The sequence below is a fragment of the Acipenser ruthenus genome, chromosome 2, assembly GCF_902713425.1.
Source record: "Acipenser ruthenus chromosome 2, fAciRut3.2 maternal haplotype, whole genome shotgun sequence".
Lineage (NCBI taxonomy): Eukaryota > Metazoa > Chordata > Actinopteri > Acipenseriformes > Acipenseridae > Acipenser > Acipenser ruthenus.
The window spans coordinates 15,707,971-15,724,345 of record NC_081190.1 but is presented as its reverse complement, the minus strand read 5'-3'; the positions used below and the strand labels follow the sequence as shown (position 1 = coordinate 15,724,345).

General features: G+C 36.9%; 1 protein-coding gene across 3 annotated transcripts in view; it reads left to right on the top strand.

The window, feature by feature from the left end:
• The first annotated feature begins 3,485 nt into the window (after nt 1–3,485).
• LOC117403709 (microtubule-associated serine/threonine-protein kinase 3-like) overlaps nt 3,486–16,375 on the top strand; it is a 160,579-nt gene continuing 147,689 nt past the window's right edge. For 2 of the 3 annotated variants that reach the window (XM_059006569.1, XM_059006565.1), the window contains exon 1: nt 3,486–4,192. In XM_059006569.1, coding sequence (XP_058862552.1) covers nt 3,896–4,192 — 297 coding nt within the window. In that variant the 5' untranslated portion in view covers nt 3,486–3,895. The remainder of the gene's footprint in view (nt 4,193–16,375) is intronic. The other variant, XM_059006572.1, reaches the window with a different exon arrangement.

The following is a 16,375-nucleotide window of genomic DNA, read 5'->3' as shown; positions in this document are numbered from 1 at the left end:
TAGGGTACAGTTGGAACAAAAACCAGGAGGGACATCGGCCCTCCAGGACCAGGATTGGAGACCCCTGATCTAGAGGAACATTTCCCTGAACAGCTTGCTGGCTTGTCTCATATTATTATTTGTTTATTTAGCAGACGCCTTTATCCAAGGCGACTTACAGAGACAAGGTTGTGTGAACTATGCATAAGCTGCAGAGTCACTTACAATTACGTCTCACCCAAAAGACAGAGCACAAAGAGGTTAAGTTACTTGCTCAGGGTCACACAATGAGTCAGTGGCTGAGGTGGGATTTGAACCGGGGACCTCCTGGTTACAAGCCCTTTTCTTTAACCACTGGACCACACAGCCTCCTGTGACCACACAGCCTCATATAAAATACCATCCTAACAGCCCAACACAAGCAAGTGAGTTAATGTGAGCTTTTAAAGTATCCTCATTCTTGAAGACAGGACACTTCAGAACTGTCTGCTTCTAAACACTAAATGTAACCTAAAAAAATGGGGAATAGTATCTTAAGTTAACAGAGCTAGTTTGTGGATTTTTTTTTTAAGAATGGAGAAATAGACACTGGAAAAAGGGCAAAAATAAAAGTAACAAATGGATGGACAGTTCGAATTGCCTGTGGCTAAAGCCCATAAAACACCAGGGAAGTTTTTAGGCAACTTTTTTAGGAAACTTTTCAAGCAATTAGTTATAGAGGCAATTTTTACAAAGTAGCTCAAACCGAGATTGTTTACATCTTGTAACGATTAACGTGCTGAAATTTGCTTAAATGTCCTCTAAAACAAACTGGTTCATAATTTGCCAGGAAAAGCTGAGAACAAGTCGTCTGGTGTTTTATGAGCTTAAGGACTTTATTTTTAAATTGTATTAACTTTATTATTATTTTCCTAATTTTGTCTTCATTTATTTCCAGGCACTATATGAGTTTTTAGCAAGCACCAGTGTTACTGAATCGTCTGACCTCCCTAGTTTTGTCTGTGTACTCACTGTGACCACATTGTTTGAGGAAAAGCATTATGTATATCTCTTCTGTTTAGATTTCCCTAGCCAGCTCAGCTTAACATGCGAACACACGCTGTCAGTGGACCATCCGTCCCTGGAAACACCCTACATGGGATGATGTCTTCACGGTCAAAAACTCTGTGACTGCCATTTCAGTTGCAACCTAATGGAAAATCGATTTGGGACAACTGGGAAACAAAACAGCTGAGTTACGATAAGAGACGCGACAGGCAGCATTACAAAAATGTTTCCATTACTTTGGCAATTTACTAGGTACATTTCTATTGTAATTTTGCACTTTGCAATGCTTATAGTGTACCATGAATTTCCTGTGATTTACCATACATGTGTACTATACCATGCTCCCCTAATGTGTTACCATTATTTTAACATAACACCTGCATGCTTTGAACCCTTTCAATGTAAAAAAAAAAAACTTCATTTAAACTAAACAATAACAGCAAGCCTCGCTGGCAAAGGCTAAGGTAAACCAGCCTGTGAAGCAGCCCTTAAAATACTCAGGCAGTAATATAGCTTATACTCCGAGTTTCCATTAACTTGAACTTTAAAAAAGTCAAGTGTAAGGAATGTTTTCCTTTTGGATAGAATGGAGTGCCAGGCAGTTGCTTCATCATAATAGCCTGGGATGGTGCACGGCCATTTTATGAACTGAAGTCCCATAAATGAGCTGCCAATAAATTAATTTAGTATGATGTACCTGCAGTACAAAAGCAGTTTACAAAGGCAATTTAGACAGGGTTTGCACAAAAATAAATGCCTGCATAACTCCTCTTGGCACTGATCCAGTAAACTTGATCATTCCTTACAGACTCAAATACCTTCAAGGAAACAGGGGCTGGAAATCTGCAGTTGTTTTGTTCCAAACACCACAGATTATTAATGCGGAGTGCTGATGGCAATTCTTACTAATAAATATTAGATTTTAACAAAATCATATTTTTTCCCGTTTGACAACATTGCTTCCCACTGGCACAAAAACATTATTTGAAGTCTGAAATGATTTTTCTTTTCAGTAATTGTATTGCAAGAGCTCTGTTCTTTATGCTTGTGATGTTTAAAGTAATTAGTTACACTCTATCAACAGGGTTAAGGGTCAGGCTGGCAATTTGCATCCCACAACACCATTGCTGTATGCAAAGTGTTTCTTTGAATTAAATTAATGCTTTCCTCTTCGCACAGATTTCAATGTATTATTGTTGTGCCTTGCTTGCTGAGCCAAGCAATTAACTGATCAACACGATCAATACCCTGTGCTCTTTTGGATAATTTCCTTTGCCTTTGTAAGTAGGTCTCCATGTATGCTAATTACATGTCTATAATGACAGATTATGTTGTGCTCTCTCCCCTTTCATATGTTTTATTGTTTGCTTCACCCAGTTGTTTTTCCTGTGCTGTTGCAAGGTTACCAGGTTAAACAATTACATGAATATGGTTTGATTTAATTTATTTTTTTTAATGACAAATCATATTAACAACCAACTAATTATGAGATAAACATTTTATTTTTATTTGATTAATCTATACCGTTGAGAAAACCACAGATGTTTTTTTTTTCTGCATTTGACCAAACGTGGGAACCCACGTGGATTGCATTAACCACTCGTTTTTAGGGGTAATCCAGGGATAAATGCTGGTAGGTACTTTCCAGCCACTGTTTCCTGCAACGTTGTCATTCCCGGAACACCTGAGAGACTGTCTTACTGAGCAATGCAGCTACGCAGTCACTGGGATCTTTCTGCTTTGTTGCTGAATAGTTGCACATAACTCTTTCAAATCGTATATACTGAAGGCGTAGTCGATCACATAACATGTCACATTACCACACACATTTGCATGCATTGCGGACCTGGGGACATTCTAATTTTAAATTTAATTTTTTTTTTGCCAATGTTTTTAATATTTTTAATACTGCATATACTTTATCTTTTGTACACTCACTTGTGTGAAATATTTTATTAAACAAAATAACATATTATAGACAGTTGCCATAGCAACAGAGGGTTTTGACTATAGGTAGTACGTTTAATTACCACTTAATGACACACAATCTATGTGTTTATTCCCTCTTACCCCAAGTGCAACGGATTAAAAAAAAAAAAAAAAAAGATTGCAAAACAGTTTCCATTACAAAAAAAAAGTTACTCAAATAGGTACTCTGAGTTAAAAAAAAAGTTGGCAATGCTGTCCTATAAATGGTAAATAAAAAACGTCATCAAAACTGTTGATTTCTTGATTATTATTTTTTTTTTACATTTTGATGGAAGCGCGGGCATTGGATATGTCACACAGTGACGATTTCTGTACAATTCACAAACTGATTTTTCAACTTGCTTAAGTGTGCTTTTTATTAAGAGAGATTAAATTAAATTAAACGCGTGTTTTTTTTATTGCTGTAATCAGCAGAAATGAAAATGGTGTTGAATAAAATCACTCTATCCGGCTTTATGCTGTGCATGTACTGAAACTTCAGCAATTCTCACATTTGTAATGCATTAAATGTAGACTTCAGTTTTCCAAATTCGCTGTTCTTGTTTATCTATGCAAGCAAGCAGGCGTTGTGGGTTTTCACAGCAGTTCTATACTTCTGTCCTTGTGGGCGGAGACTAGAGTAGCTCAGATATAGTTAGAATGCGGCAGTGCTTTGAAGCCGGGTTAGAGTTTGGTATTGCTCTATCCAAAATTTAGGCGCTGTTGTTTTTGAAATTGCAGCTTATTTGTGTGACGTCGTCTGAAATGGGAAACGATGCATTGAGTATTTTGCAGTGTTCTTTTAAAAATGTATTTATGGACATAGTTAAACAGTGAAGTTCGGTGTTTGTGTGTGCGTCTGTTTCTTCCATAAGGGAAAGCCGTTTGGCATTTGAGTGAAATGGATGGGGAAGTTTATCCAAGGTCTGCGAGTGACGGGAGCAATAACTCTTCTGGTTCGGAAACCCTGTACGTGGGAGAAATTAAACATTTTCTGCTCGATACAAATAATAATGACAATAATAATAACAACGAGGACTCATCAGACTCCGAAGGACGGGCTGGGGAGAGAGCCGGTGATCAACAACACGGTCCGGGAGGCGAAACAAGCGCAGCTGAAGGAAGCTTTGAAGAAAAGCACACTCAGAATAAGGAGCAAGAACCTGATATCGATGACCAGGAAGAGGGCGACGAAATGGTAATTATTTTCTTCATTCATTTGTGTATTACATCAATGTGTTTTTTTTGTTCTGTGTTAGGCATGATCAATATTATTAGCATGCATCGTTAAACAGGTGTCCCTGGGCGTGTAGGTGGGGTTTATGAAAGTGAGCTGATTAATGTTTGGATAATAGTAATCTTTACCTTGTCCAACAAGGCACGCATTAGAAACCACAACATCAAAGATTTGTTGCCGATAAGCTGATGACAGCTTTGTATTTTTTATTAGGTAAGTTAAGGTACAAATCACAAGGTTGTCAAATAAATTGTGGTCACTTTATGCATCTTTGGCAAAGTAAATTTAATTATTAAACTTTACAGTACTGTCCTGGCTGAACGCTACGCGGGCTTGGTATCCTTGCAAAGTTTTTAGAGACTTGCTTAAAGTTTCTGTTTAATAATGCTTAATTCCAACCCAAGAAAATATAATGATGTCTGGACCTGGACAGCAAACCAAATGTATAAAGCCGGACCACCAGTTATTTTCTGTTAAACTTTGACTGCAATGCGTGGCATTAATAAATCATGTTTTAAATTTGTTCTAGTGGTAGAAGGGTTGCATAGCGCATATGTAATTGAAAAAAAGTCATATTGTTTGAGTCCTACGTCCACACAAGTATAGGGAGGAGTCATAATTTACAAGATCTCAACTACAGTAGCACTCTTAGGTTACCACTGTGGAATTTTTACCACATGAATGTTGCTTCTGAACTAAATTGCGAGTTACACTTAGATGTAAATTGTAAAATTTGAAAAATACATTTTAATGAAGAAAGTAGAGATTTTAAAAGTAGAATCCTCTGAATGCTTCATTATTGGACAACTAAACATACTGTATGCCAAGGGATATTTTAGCGTAAAATGTAACACAATTTTGTGATGCTGTCAGCGCTGGCATTCAAGTTCAGCAGGCTTGATAAGAATGATTAGAAAAAGTCCCTACAGAGATGGTCAAGTCTTTCACTTTTCCCTTAACAGTGAGAAAACGGTTTTAAAATAATGAAATAATAATGATATGAGCACATAATCTGTTTTAGCATCCTGTTAAAACCAACCAACAAACAATCAAAAACACTGAAACAAGAATCAGGAATCAGAAGTGCCTCCAGTTATATCAGAAAAGGGGTATTTGTGCATTTTGAACAACTAGTAGCCACTCCCACACACACACTTTGCATAAGGTTGAAATGTCACTGCATGTGGCATTACAGATAAGATGAAACCATCTCAAGTGCAGGACCGATAGCACTTTTTTTTTTAACAACCCTGCCCAAAGACATGTAGGTCCTGTGTTTTTTTCTCCTTTAAAAATCTTAAGTAATTGATTGAACAGGTACGGCATAAAGCAACTAAAAACCTGTAAAACTAACGCTCAGGATAGCATTTTGAAGCAGCTGTTTTGGGGGAATTTTGAATACAGATTTAAGCAGACTGTCATCCATTTTATTTATTTAATGTATTAGTTTTTCAGTATAAGGAAATGCTAGACCTTTATCTTTAGGAATGTATTTTTTTTACATATAACTTACAAACTACTTGTCCTGTGGTATTGAAAGTTGGTTTGAATGTCCTGTAATCTGGGTGTATATATGAAAACCCAGAGGATGGACGCTTATTACTATTAACCTCCATATTTAATTAATACAAATAATGATCATTACTAAGTTTTTGTATGAGTGTGGACATCCAAAAAGCTAATAGTTTAAGGATTAAGGCCTCTACACACCACATGCGATGCGACAAGCAAATGTGTCGTACGACACGCAGCACCTTTGCAAAAAAATACAACATTTTTTTGATACGAGCCATTCGCACTGCCTGCGATAAGACGGGCAACACTGAAGCGACCAATGAAGACCAGCTTCCCTTGAACAGCTTCAGTAAACAGTGACGGAAGAAAAGATAATTCTTCAGTATCATAATACCTGGAGCTGTACAATAAAGGACAACAATTGTAAAGACACGGTGAGGAAGAACATCTGGCAGGCCATTTCCAGGGAACTGGATGTAGCTGGTGTTTAGTTTCCCTTTACTGAAATAAGTATTCTGAAAAGCTATTCTGTATTCTACATTTTTATTAGCTGTATATCGAGCACGCCTGTCGCCACTGGTGTGAAAGGTAGTGTCGCAGCGAAAGTGCCATTTTATTGCAGGACCAATTGCGTCGCGTCCGTTGTGTGGAGACCGTTGCAGTGAGGTCGACGCACCGGATTTGTAGAATTTGAGAAGAGGATTTAATTAAGCGACAGGTTATGTGTAAATAATGTGTATATATGGAGGAACCTGTCTGCCCTTCCATAAGTATGTATTTTTTGTATTTGTAGTGTCTGCATGTTACTAACATTATTGTTTTATTATGGAATGTACTGAACCTTAAAAGTCTGATGACCACAGCTACAGTAAGTGTACGTTTTTAAAAAAGCAACACTTTTTTTTTTTTAGCTGTTGGAAAACCATTGACTTTAGTTTAATTAGGCCAAAATGGGTTTAAAAAATGGTGAAGTGTTTCATAAAGTAGCAAGACTGTAGTATGTTACAGGCAGCTGCAGTTACTGTAGTAGGTAGAGCTCATGTCGTATGCAGTCAGCAGTGTGGTGTAGTCAGCGGGAATCCTCTGATCCAAACAAGCTTTGACAGATTTATTAAACAGGCACTGGACCATTTCAACATAAAACAAATGGACAAGCTGTGACTTACTAGGAAACACGCTTCACTCTGTATGCTGCTCTGCTGAGAGACGTACCTGTCAAGAATAAGAGGCGATAGGTAATTAAACCAGTCATAGGCAGGATTTGGGACTTTTAATCTTAAGGCCTGCTGAAACAGAAGACGTCATTTTTGTGTGTTCATATATAACATAAACAGCCACGCCTAAAACTGCAAAAAAAAATAAAAAAATATATATATATATATATATATATATATATATATATATATATATATATATATATATATATATGGGCCTCAGAACAAAGTCATTTAACTCTTTTAGTACTAAGGATTGATTTGATCGTCCTATACCCTGCCATGATAAATCACAGTTGGATTTTTTGTGTGTATATTTCAGTACCAGGAATCCACCTAGATTGCATCAACTACTCATTTTTAGGCGTAATCTCTGGGATCAATCCCTAAGGATTTATCTGACTATAACTAATTAAATTGTATGAAATAAGTCATACAAGTACTATAAAGGGCCATTGTAGCTCTTTTAAATGAAAGCGGTTCTGTATATGTTGCCTTTTAGATTCATACGGACGATTTTCTTCATTGAAAACATGCTGCTTAACTGTCCCCGTAGGTAAATATTCCTCTGCTGCCACGCTTTTGGAACCTAATTCGAACACCATTTATCATGAACGACTGGTTTGACCCACCCTGATTAGTAATCCTAACCCCTTTTATCATATAGGGATGGTTGCACAGGTGAGGTTTAACACTGACTACATTACCTAAGGTAGGATGATCAAGGTTTGTGAAAGTTCTGTGTGTTGATAATTACTACAATGGTTTTACTTTTTTTTTTTATATATATAGCAGTGTGGAGTAGTGGTTAGGTCTCTGGACTCTTGACCGGAGGGTTGTGGGTTCAATCCCCAGTGGGGGACACTGCTGTTGTACCCTTGAGCAAGGTACTTTACCTAGATTGCTCCAGTAAAAAAAAAAACCAACTGTATAAATGGGTAATTGTATGTAATAATAATGTGATATCTGTATAATGTGATATCTTGTAACAATTGTAAGTCGCTCTGGATAAGGGCGTCTGCTAGAAATAAATAATAATATAATATTTGCTGTGTGATTCTACACAGGTAATATCTTCCTGATTATAGGTGAAAGGGTATAGGGCAGCAGTGTGGAGTAGTGGTTAGGGCTCTGGACTCTTGACCGGAGGGTTGTGGGTTCAATCCCCAGTGGGGACACTGCTGTTGTACCCTTGAGCAAGGTACTTTACCTAGATTGCTCCAGTAAAAACCCAACTGTATAATGGGTAATTGTATGTAAAAATAATGTGAAATAATGTATGATGTGATATGTTGTAACAATTGTAAGTCGCCCTGGATAAGGGCGTCTGCTAAGAAATAAATAATAATAATAATAATAATATAAAAATGTAGTCGTTGCCAATTATTTTTATTATTTTCTCCCAATTTGGAATGGCCAATTATTTTTAGGCTCAGCTCACCGCTAACACTCCTGCGCTGACTCGGGAGGGCGAAGACGAATACACGCTGTCCTCTGAAGCGTGTGCTGTCAGCAGACCGCTTTTTTTCACACTGCGGACTCACCATGCAGCCACCCAAGAGCTACAGCGTCGGAGGACAACGCAGCTCTCGGGCAGCTTACAGGCAAGCCTGCAGGCGCCCGGCCAGACTACAGGGGTTGCTGGTGCGCGGTGAGCCGAGGACCCCCTGGCCGACCTAACCCTCCCCCCCCCCCCCCCCCGAACCGGCGATGTCCAGGCTATAGGGCGGATCCTGCACTCCATGCGGAGCGCCTTTACCGGATGCACCACTTGGGAGCCCCTGGTTGTACTTTCTTAAATATTAAAACTTAAAAAATAAAAAACTGTCTTATCAACATGTGTACAACAAATGTGTACACGTGGACTATTCTGAATAAATACTGAATATGGAAAAAAATATATTAGTTATACACAGTATACACAGTGTTGTATAAACACCAAGGCTACCATCTGTGTTTTGAAAATGGTTGTGCTGTGTAAGACTTGGTTAATATTTAAACTCCAAGCATTTGAAGAATCATTTAACATCACAGTTGTCAAAGGTCCAAAACTGAGCAATTTGTAATTCTTGAAGCTGTGCCACTCCAATGCGCCTGTTAGACCTAAAGTTTTATAGACGTACCACCAGATTTAATAACTGAGATATGAGCTTAATCTCTGGTACATTTGTACTGAGAGAATGAAAGTGATTTTTAGCGTGTTTTATAAATGCTGTTTGAACTGAAGTACTGTGCTAGGAGTTCACGTGGCAGTGGGTAACAAATAGTAGTAGATTTACTGTAAACAGTGATTCAATATCCTTACAAGAAGACAATGATAAAAACTTTACTGTAAAGGACAGTTTCTAACAAATATTAGACAATTTCCTTTAACCTGGTTGGCACTGGCACTGTGCTCTAATCTCTAACACAGGAGAAGATGAATACAATTCATGATCACACTAACATGTTACTGAACAAACAGCACGATCAGCATTAACACATATACAGTAGACTTGTATGTAAGCTACTAGATATTTTGAATTGCTGAATCTTACACAAACCAATCCCAATTAAAAAAAACAGTTACTTTTCTAAGAGGTGGATAAAAACAAACAGATCACAAATCATGTTCAGCTTTGTGTTCGAGGTGCCTGAACTCAAGGTAAGCTCCATGTCAGCAGAAGATTGTTAAGCATTATTACTTGGGCTATTGGAAATTCCCACGAAGCAATGCTGTCCACCGCTAGTTAAAGCTGTACAGCATACGATCTCGAGATTAACAGTCTTGGAATTATTATTTTTTTTTATTAGAAAACATCCGAATCCGAATGAACCATTTCTATCTGGGATACTGAAGGCACATAAGGAATTCTGAACAAACCTCATTACTCATGGAAGATAGAGTAAATGGTTTGTACTGCACTCAATCACAAAAAAAAATGTTCCTTTTAAATGTTCAGTTTTTTTTTTTTAATGCAGCTATTTTCTAATAGCAGTGGGACCCACGTAGAAGGGCTTTACTGTCTGGTAAGGCCCTTTTGTTGTTAAATACAATACTACAATCTCTGGGTCCTACTGCTTAAAAATGTTGCTAGACTATATTTTAAAATCCACTATTTTTTAAAATGCATTCAACAGAATGGTTCATTATTACGGCGGTAGATTTTTGGCACTAACTGTGTGAAACCTTGCGCCTTAATTTGAGCCATTGCAAGAGGAAAACTTCTGCGACTTATCTTGGCGACCCAATTTATAATGTAGAGGTTTTAATTAAACTCACTTGCCTCATGAATTTGTATCAGACAAAATGGCCATTCATGTATGTATTTAGTAACTTAGATTTGTGTAGGCCCATTTATACACCCCCTACAACCAAATAACCAAATACAATTTATTTGTCTAGTAACTGTTGCCTTGTTACAAGATGAGTAAAGAGGCTACTGGCCGGCAGATCTTTTACCTGCATGGAAAGGAAAAAAAAAAAAAAAGGTTGGTTGTTTTCATTCACTCCTGTGGGTTAAGCTATTCCAGTCACACACCGTTCCTCAGAAAACATCTTTCAAATGTTAATTTGAGGGTGTACATTCATTGATTTGAGTCTTTGATGGTTTTCTAGATTCATGTATTAGCAGTTCAGCAGCAAGAATACTCGCTCAATGATATTTAGTGGTGGACACCACTGAGACTGTACGCTGACAGTTCACGCAAGCAATCATTTTTCAACATGCAAATTCTCAGTTGGATGAATGGCTTGGAAAATGTGAACAGCAATTTGTACTTATTATTTTATTTTATGGGCTAGTAATTTTAATTATTTAAACCGTTTTCATTTATTGGCTTGAATACTAAGTAAAATTGCACTGCAAAGAGGAATAATGCAATTGCAAACAGGCAGTAATGAGTTAGTGGCTGTAATCTGGCTTTCTAGTCATTGCTCTCCTTAAACTACATTTTAAAGCAGTTTGGAACACATTTTAAAGTTTTTTTGGAAACATTTTAAACATCCTTTTATTGTTTTTAATTTATACTGTAAATGAAAGGGACAATATTCAGTACTGTCATTTTCTGCATAACGCTCTTCTTTTTACACACACCCCATGCATGATGCGCAAAGACAGAGCTGCTTTAACTTGCATTATTTGATAATGCACACACTTTATGTAACAGTCTCCTACTATCTCAAACACCATTGTACACTGTAGAATACTATTGCATGGTAGGGGCATAACGCTATAGCATTGTTAACGGTATGATAACCTTATTACATGCAAAAAAAAAATCTTATTATATGCAGGGAACCCCTGCGCTACAATTTCGCTGCTTTGATTTTTAGTGTAGACAAAGTAGGACCATGCGAAATGTTTTTTTAAAGGAGGGAAAATGGCATGTTTCTGTCCTGTTACTGCCACTTTCTCAAGTGCAGTTTACAGGAACCACTACAGTACCAGTCACAAGTGGACCTGTGGTATGTATTACTGGTGTACCGTACACTGTTACACCCATAGTGCACACATATAATGTGCACCATGCCATTTTCTTCCTTTCTTCCTGAAAATTCAATTTTAATATAATTTGTTCAAGATAGTTTTGTTGGCTTGTATGTAAATCAAGGAGTGATAGTAAAGACTATAATTTAATCTTATTAGTGCCAGAAATATACTGTAAACACTGGCCCCCATTTGTTGTGCTGGTTATTTGCTTGTGTTTTTTTTTTTCTTTTTTCATTACCGGGTGGCAAACCCCACATCCTTTGAAATATTCCTTTCAAATGCAGTCCACAGTTGAGATTTTTTTTTTTCTAAAGTGAATAGTGTAAAGTTGTGATTGTTTAACATACAAGCATTTGAGATCTCATGGGACACTTTTCATTTTAATATGAAAATGAAGAAACAAAATTGCAATATACTCTCACTCTCTCATGTTTAAAATATGAAAAACCATTCAATAAAAAAAAAAATCCACTTTCTGAAAGGATATTTTATTTTAATATCAACTTCAGCATAGAAAAAGCAGTCATGGGTTACTAAAAGTGTTGGTGGCTTCTGGGAATTGGAGTCCTAACGCTTTGGGTTTTTTTTCTTGGCAACCCATTGGTCTTTTATGTTAATTATTTTGAATACAAAAATAACAATAATGAAATACGTTTACCATCATTTGTATGTGTCTTTCATATAGGAAAATGTGAGCCCTAATGAATTTATAGTCATTTATTTCAGGCAAGATTTATTGGAATAATTGTTAGCTCTATTTCCTTAAAGCATGTTTTTAATTACTTGTTTGTTTTCATTTCTCATAGTTAGGATTGGTTTGAGGCCATCTGAAGAACTCGATGGGAATGGAATGCAGTGCTATAATTTATATTGCATTTCTGTTCGCGTAGAGTCGCAGTTCATAACACTCAGACAGTTTCTGGCGTGAGCCTGTTGGCGTGCTCTGAAATCCGTAGCATTTGTAATTAACTGAGTGGGTGATTGATATGCAGTTTTTCTTCATTTGTACACCAGTCATGTTGTTCAGAAGGGCTTCCTATGACAGTTCCACAGTTTAGCAGCACTGGTGTATAATTCCAATTGGCCTTGTTTACTTATAATACAAGCTCAGGCTATTCGGGGCAGTTCAAAATCAGAAATAAACTAGTGTACTTTGAACACAGGGCATATTCTGTGTAATTACGGAATATTAATGTGTGTTCTCTTCACACTGTAGGGATTGATTTAACCCATACTGTATTGCAATGTTATTTGCAGTGCAAGTTTAAACAGTTAATTTAATGGACATTTCAACACTTTATACCAGCTGGTTATGCACTGTGAAAATAGGCTTCAGAGAATTGCAAGTGTTACACCCAGCAACAAGGTATTTGACCATCAAACTTTGACGAGGGGCAGTCTCCAGTTGTGGTTGATAATATATAAGCCACATGTAATTGAGAATTGTACCAGGTTTTGTTTGTATACAAAAGATGAGCTGTCTGAAGGTGGTGAAAATGCCCATATCCCATGACCTTTGACCTCATGCATGTGGGAGGTGACCTAACCTAGTAACAAAATTCTCATTTTTAAAGCATGTTTCAAACAAAGAAACAATAGTTAAGTGAAATAAAAGAGCAAAAACCAACGTGGTCCACTTGAGCTGGAATCAACCTGACTCTTGCTGCACAGAAAAATGTTTTCCTTTTTTTTTCTAATTTTTATCTTTTTGATTTTATATCTTAAATTCTTAACTAATGTTTTTTCTTTAGTTTACGGATACAATCAGCCTCGCAGTATTTTTTGGCTTGATAGACGGTTTTCTTTAGAAATAGTGTCTGGCATGTCTGATGATATTGGATAACCTACAGCTGGCCTTCAAGTACTAGGAGCCAAGAAATGTGTTTATAAGCCTCTTGTTAATTACATCGTTTTTATTTACATAAGCAGTCTTAAGCACAAACTCTCATTGAAGTTAATGTAAAAACAGCAGTACACATGTGAATTTGAGAAAATCCAGAATATTTATGTTAAATTATGTTCTTTTTCTGAACAGAGTAAAATCTGCATGATTATCTGAACTTTCTTATACACAACTTTGTTTTTCGACCAGCCCCCTGGTGACATGATGTGTACAATGCTCTTCTGCCTCTTTTGTCAATGCCCCATTTCCTCAGTCTCTTGTATTAATAGGTCAATGCTGGGTACAGCCAAGCTTGAAGATGTCTTTTACAACCTCCTTCTGCTTTAAGAACTAGTTGAAGCGTTTTTATTTATACCACAGAGTGATGTAATGGCAAAAAGGTTTCATCGTTATTATTTACACCTGATTTTAATACTTTATGTCTTTACTAAAAACACCCTGAGGAAACAAAGTGTCTATTAGGCTGGCATGTAGCCAGTTCCAGCGTAGTGCAGAGATTGTTGATGTGACCTTCTCAAGCCAGAGATGTGCCACAGCTTCGTCTTCTGTACTGTATGTGTAACAGCAGGGAGGCTAGTCATGAACCAGCATCCTAGCAGCACCCAAGCAAGTGTCTGAACCTCTGTACAAACAGATTGATTCTCTCAGTGTTCATTTCCATGCTTTTAATCTTAAAATGTCAATCAGAGGAATGATGATGCGAACTATTGGCTTGAATTCTATTGGTAGCTGCCACGGAGTTGAAGGTTCACATGAATCTAGGAGTTACCACCTTAGTCGTATGTCTGCTTGACTTTTTTTGCGATGGTTACAAGGTTTTCACTGTTAATCAATAAAAACTTAATCAATGATCAGATTTTAACCAATCGCAGGCCAGAATTTCCAAGCACTGACTGGTTAGATATATTTGTATGAAATAATCGGTGTGAGAGACTCAAAACAATACATTTTTTGCTGTTTTAATTCAATACCTGATTTTTATTCAAATTTCAACTTTTTATGGTACTATTTGTTACGAGACGCTCGGTGAATCTAGATCATGTGGTGTCGACAGATGATGTTTATGTTTCTTTAAGCAGTTGGTGGATTAGCTTGCTCGTCTGTAATCAACTAGAGGTTATGTAAGGGAATGCTCCTGTTGCTTTCTATTGACACAGTGTCATTGGTTTGGTAAGTGTTTGTTCTGCACAGCAAAGTGAAGGCGGTTTTCATCTGTGGGGCAGTAACTTCATCCTGTGTAAACCAACAAAAAGCCTCTGCAGTGTGTTATTACTGAGGGAATCTAGGGACTCTACTGAAGATGTGTTATAAATACCTGATTGTGCTTTTTACAAGGAAGCTGGGAATCTAAAGGTGATCACTCGTCTATGTGAATGGCTTATTCGGTAAGGAGATTAACTCTGGATCCTTTTAGTGAAGTTCTCTATCTGGTGATTTGATTCGTGCTTTTCTTTCTTCTTTTTGCTGGTGTTTCATGTCTCTAAACCATTTTGCAAGCCAAAGGAGGTCACTTATAACTTATAACCTGCATTTCTACAGAAGGATACAAGGTAGGGAATTGAAATGACCGAGTCAAGTGTGATGGAATTAAGGGTTGATTATTTTTTATGTGTCTTGTAAGAAAATCTTCACAGTAGTTGTGTGAGATTTGTGTTTGGTTGGTTGGTTTACATTTTCTATGCAAGTAACGATGTGTTAACCTGTCATTTTATATGTGTTTTCTGAAAATGTTTTTTTTTTTTATCAATAGCCATACTCTCTTGTTGCCAGAATGCAGACATGCTGTCAGTTTTGCAATAAATGTCTTGTGATTTTATAATTCATAACTCCATATGGGTTGTAAATGCAGGTGACACAATTTAAAAAAAGTATTCTAAGTTAAGTTTAACATTGCCTAAAGAAGTGTTATATTGCTTTTATTGTGGCTGTTTCACATTCACAGAATCATTTCTTAATTCTGCTATAAATTCTATTACATGATGCATAAAATGTTTTAGCAATTCCATAACAGTTCTGACTTTTCTTCCTTTCTCAATATAATGCATTAATTCCTGTACTGAAGAGAAACCACAGACATGGTGCAAAACTGTATTAGTGTGACCGCTCAGCTCTTTACCATGTAGATGTGAAATCCACACAGACAAATGGACAATCTCAGTGTTGGCTTGAACAGAACAGAAGCAATCAAGTATAAGTTACTATTGTCTAAAATGTAATTTAAAGGTTGGGCTATATAGGCCATATGTATATTATATTCATATCTCCATGACAAATATTTAAATATTTGACATTCAATCACAGATAGTTCACATGATGGGAAGCTGTGGGAAGTTTTGCTGGTTTTGTAGCTTCATCAGTGAGGTTTTTGGCTCTGTTTCACTAATATCAACACAGGAAGCTTTCTCCCATTGAGAATCGCATAGCGCATATAGACTGAACAGAAGAATGATTAGCTCTTTCTTTCTTTCTTTCTTTCTTTCTTTCTTGACTCCATTGATCTAATTAATAGGAACATGTTCTGTCCAAGCTCATGGTACGACTGTAACTATTTGGATTAATGCTTTAATTAAAAGAAGGCACAGCGTGAATGTGTACTGTATGTTGTGAAAAGGTTGACCTTGGCAGTCGGAGTTCAGTGTGAACCTCTTCAAACCTCGAGTGAAGAATGGGATTTCAGTGGGAAACAACATAGTGCAGATGTTAACCCAGTAACCAGGGACACCACATGTGTGGAATTCTGCATGCTCTTTAGGGATTTGCACAAGCAATAACAAAATGTTTTCAGCTAACAAAATAATTACATAAATCATGCCTGTTGTGCATTTTTATTTGTTTTATAGGTCTCAGATGTGCATTTGTGAAAGAATGTTATTGGTAAAGATTTTTAAAATGATATCAGCTTTATCTGTAGGGAGAAATTGTCCCTTTTAATGGCTTCTAACAGTCATTAACCAACCAGTTATTCCTGACTGATATGCTCTGAAGCCAGTAACATGCTTTGACCCCAGAGACACTGCTGTGGTGAAATGTACCAAATGTC